The following is a 4,889-nucleotide window of genomic DNA, read 5'->3' on the forward strand; positions in this document are numbered from 1 at the left end:
GCAGAGGACCTACTCGTGCGAGGCGTGGAAGTCTGGTTCTCGAGGATGGTGAACTCCGGCAGTTGAGGCTTGGGATCAGTTTCACTATGCATTGTCAAAGGATGGGGGTAATAGTGACGGAGTTGGGGTGCGGGCAACAAGCTCTAACTCGTCTTTCTCCTTCTGTGACACCAGCCCCATGTCGATAAGCAGGCGGCGTCCAACCGGAAATTGACGTGCAAAATTGACGAGCGCATCGGTATCGTGGTCACCTTCAACTTGAGTGAATGCTTGTAACATGTTACACAATGCCGCAGTGCGGATTCCGTAGTTTTGTGCAACGCGTTGAGAAGGTGGCGGATCGTGCGGTCGGCAGATTGAAAGAGCCGGTCGTGCATTTCCATGACTAAGAAAATTACCATCAGCAATCAAGAAAGAGAAAGGAGACAAACTCACAAGGATAGGCGGCTTGCGCTGAAGTGAGCAGATTATCATGGACCTCCTGCAAGTCCGAGGCGGAGAGACGGCAGGAGCAATGACCCCACTTGTTACAGTTGGTACAAGTCATCAACGGCTCCTTGTGTTGACAAAGGACTCAGCGACTTGCACACATAGTACAACCAGTCGCGTCCTGGGAAGGAAGTTAGAAATAAATAATAATAAAACGAAAAGAGGAAAGAAAAATACCTTGTGAGGGAGACGCATTGCCGACAACAAAGGAGAATCAGTAAGGATGCGCTCAAGCATGTATTCCGCAGTAACAGGGGTAGGAGAGCGTCCACGGATGTCAACATGCGTGTCTTCAGCCAGGATGGCAGGAGGAGGAGTAGGTTCCTTTGCCCTAGGGACGGTAGGCTCCTCCTTGACAACAGTTTTGCATCCTCGGCCTTTCACCTGGGATTTCTCGGGGGCCGCTGAACTCTCTTTGCCTAGCACAGTGGGAGGAGGGATCGTGCCTTTCCGTTTGGTAGTAGTTGCTTCCTTCTTGGAAGGTAAGGGAGACAGTTCCCGTTCCTCGTCGACTGAGGGGGAAACTTGATCGCGTTTGGGATGTTTGCTGGACGTCCTGCTTGAAGATGCAGTTTCTTTCTCTTTGCGGAGCGAAGGGAGAAGGTCCCGCTCTTCATCGACGGAGGAAGACGCTTGGTCTCACTTAAGGCGCTTGCAAGACGTCTTCTCGCCAGTCTTCGAAGTATCGGCGGCTTTGTTCCCAGCACCTTTGAGAGGCCTGGTAGAAGGAGAACGGCCGTGGGGTTTGCGTTTCTTAGAGTTTGATGTCGCAGCTGGCACAGGAGCTGGCGGTGGCGACGGTTCTCGTAAGAATTTGGCATCGGCCATAGTAAACACCCCCGCCTAAACAATGAGGGAAGTTGAAAGTAAAGCAGTACACAGCACATACCTTGAGCACCTTGTTTGCTATCTTGGGGCTGCAAGCCCACAGTTTCCAGTCAGGATGGACAAGTCTTTCGGGGATTCCATGAACCGCTTTGGAAGCAGTGGCGAAAAACCGGTCGACAATGGTCGGGTGGGGGTGCGCGAAAGTGGCACAGTAGGCAGCCTACCTAGCATTAGTAAGTCACATAGGGAAGAGTACAAGAACTCACCAAAAGGACATGTGCATTCCCTGCCTGTTCAGCAATCTCTATTTGGCAAAGCGAGTCAGCGACATCAGTATCCCACAGGGCAGGTGCCTTCTCGAGAGCAGCATGTAAGAGCGCGAAACGGTCGGGCGCAGACATAGTAAGCAAGAGCGAACGCGGAGCAGGGAGGGCTCAACGTGTAAAAGTAAGAGAACAAGTAAGGTATCATACCCAGAGTACAAAAAATTTAACATTGGAACGCGTACCTGTGAATGAGAAGCAGGGTGAGCACACACCACGTCTCTAAAAATAACTGAATTACCGAAATCGAATTCCATGACACATGCCGAGCAGATGCCGATGGGAAGGAATACCGAGAATGGTAATCACCTCTCTCAAAACATACCGGCTCCTAGCAACGCGGATGGAAGGCGACACGACGACGACTGGGACAGTCGGCATTTAGTTGATGGGAGATGATATGCCTGCCTGGCGTCTACCCTTGGAAAACGCGTATAAATCTTAATTTTATTATCCTACAAACTACGTTTGTAGCTGTGCAAGTAAGAAAGAACCTGCAAGGTACACAGCAAGAAGTGTTAAACCCCACTGCGTCAGTAAGGACTCAGCCGTGACAAGCCTAAGGGCTCAGGCAACAGACTGGTGATCCGATGACTCAGCCCGAGTGACCGAAGGTCCAGGCAGGTCGAAAGCACATGGCTCCAGCCGAACCGGCATCCCAGGCACTGATGGCTGCCTGATGGCATCGGTCTGAAAGTAAGAATAACAAAACAAAGAACGATCGTGTACGGCTTTACTTACCTGGCAGCTTTCCTAGTCTCTCAGGCAGACGGTTGGCTCACCGGGTAGATGAGAAACAAGAACCGTAACACCAGGGGCTCTGACCCGGTACAGGTAAAACTTAGTATCATGAGCCAGGACACCAGATTGTGGCACAAGATCATGATCGGGTTCACCTGGGAGCCGGGATATGAGCTCATATCCACCCGGCTCAGTCAGCAGGCGCAGTAATAGTACCTGGAAAGATTGGAAATATAGATAGGGTAGAATAGTATAAATACTGTCCATGTAACTAGCAGGAGGTCAGGTTTCTGACCCCCGGAACGCTACCAAGCAAATTAGTACGGGTTTTGGTTAAGAGCTTTGAGTCCTAGACTCACCTGGAATTGTATTTAGTGACCTGGTCACGTTTTGTGTGCAAGAACCGTTCAGAAAGCAGTCAGTTCAGAAAGATACAGACAGACAGTCAGAAGTACAGTCCAGAATCCATGTTAGCACCAGTAAAACTGCAACCAGGCAGACAGTATCAGTTCAGACACTGCACCAGGCAGTTAGTACGCATTCAGGAAACTGCACCAGGCAGCCTGTTGGTATCAGATTGTGTTCGGTAACACAGAAAGTCCAGATTTGTGTCGTTTCAGAATATTGCAATCAAACAAATTATATTCATTATCAACCCGGAACTAGTATCCACAGTACAAGCATCGACCCGGTGTAACTTACCCCTTCGAACCGCAATTATTGAGTGTGTTAGGGTGTGTGTGTGTGTAGCACTTCGCCTTCCTTAGCATAGTTAGTACCTTTCAATAGTCAAGCTCACTGGAAATCACACGAGAGAGGAACATAGTACAAGTTTTGTCATATTCTTCTATCCATATATTATAAGCAGTAATAAGTAAATGTGAATGGTGTATGACGTGGAGAGCGAATGAAAACCACAAAATGACAAAGGATGTATATAATCACTGATAGCCAGGAATAAGTGCTCCTTTCAAATAGACACCTCAGGCGCTTCCCACAACTTGGATCTATCATCGTCAACACCCAACGCAACGATATCCTATGAATAATCGACAGATTCCCAAGGAGCTTATGCTGCGTGGCATACTTCATGAGAGATGGACCCAGAGAATCAGAGAAGGAAGGAAAAGAGGATCACTTCTAGTTGTTTGTTAGGACTCAGGAAGATGAGAAGGCGATCATAGGAAGGAGTGCCATACAGTGTCACGTTGCACCAGAATAGCATGCACACCTGCTTGTTGGGAGCAGCATGTGCATGTGAATGGAGGGGTCGAGCATGAGTGCACTGGGCGAGATTGGATGATTGTTTGACGGAAGCTCATCACGGTGTCAGAAGGGATGTGAGCTGCTTTGATGTGAACCGTCTTCTACTGGGTTCTGCACTATGACCGAGATTGATTCACTGCCAGTGGAAGTAGAACGTTTGCTTGCTTGCATCGGATTCAGAGTAATAGGGTCGAGTGCGCCGTGACAGATCCGATGGACAAGATTGATCCCGTGGAAGCAAAAAGTCCACTTGATGGAGCTAGAGGTTAGAACTTTGGAAAGGAGGAGGGTGTATGCACCTCGTCCTACAGCGGACTATGCTGCTAAACTTGAAGGACGTTCTCGAGACTGCTGTTCTTATGCCAGCAGGCCAGAGGGTCTAGAGACAAGGTGGATGCAGCACCGTTGTTCCTCTACGCGTAGATAAAAAGCACGAGCCTGAGTGTCGTTCTCGATATTACCCCCAGCCATAGAGTTACGACCGTTTGTTCATCGGGAGCGTGCGTCTGTGAAAGAATCAGGGAGGGGAAAGAAAGAGGATAGAGGGTGTACGCACCTTGCACCCCTCTCGCGCTCCACTCATTGGTGGACAAACCCCAGGTGTATATCTCTTGAGAGATAAAGTGTGTGAGGCTCAAGGAGACACTTTGTTCAAGGCGCACAGATTCACACTGCCCTCTTCTGATGGTGGGAAGCGGTACAAGATCATGGACCAACGCAGGGTTGAGGCAGGTCAGGATGGGGATAGTGTGGAAGGAGCGAGTGCCGAGAATGCTAATGATGGTCGAGGTTACAGTTGGTGTGGGTGTGAGGTGGAAGACTCGGAGTGCAGCGCTCCGACTCCAGAAGAAAATTGTGCACCTTTGAGAAGTTGGAAGAGAAAAGTCCTGCACAAGAAGTAAGGAAAAGAGCGGGAAAATATAAATAACGGGTATCAATGGGGTAGTGGTAACCTGTTAACAACCAACTAATAGTCGACTTAGATCAAACTAGGATCACCACTCGCACTTCGGTGGTAGATACTCTAGTAAGTCAAAGGCGACGTCAAAGCGGATTGCGGACAGATAGTCACGAAGGATGGAGTTCGAGTTGGGTAGATTAAACCTTAGCCGAAGCTGGGGTTTAGACCAGCGAAGGCTCTACTTAAATACAAGTGGCTACGCTAATAATAGTACTGTGAGAAATGATCCGTTAGGATCGCATATGAGTAATCAGGCTGAGTAAAACAAAGAAAATGAATAA

The 4,889-nt window shown here is 49.0% G+C and overlaps 1 protein-coding gene across 1 annotated transcript; it reads right to left on the bottom strand.

Moving 5' to 3' along the window:
* Positions 1-13: 13 nt before the first annotated feature.
* On the bottom strand, positions 14-1,785 carry EV420DRAFT_1615763 (uncharacterized protein; the record flags this gene model as incomplete). Its single annotated transcript, XM_060475073.1, has 8 exons — positions 1,584-1,785; positions 1,379-1,537; positions 1,197-1,332; positions 667-1,127; positions 598-610; positions 436-573; positions 172-385; positions 14-141 (listed from the first exon to the last, which is right to left on the bottom strand). Coding segments are annotated over exons 1-8 (1,384 nt in total), but the record flags the coding sequence as incomplete, so codon positions are not given.
* Positions 1,786-4,889: the final 3,104 nt, after the last annotated feature.

This window comes from Desarmillaria tabescens, assembly GCF_030435595.1.
Source record: "Desarmillaria tabescens strain CCBAS 213 chromosome Unknown EV420scaffold_607, whole genome shotgun sequence".
In the NCBI taxonomy this organism is placed as follows: domain Eukaryota; kingdom Fungi; phylum Basidiomycota; class Agaricomycetes; order Agaricales; family Physalacriaceae; genus Desarmillaria; species Desarmillaria tabescens.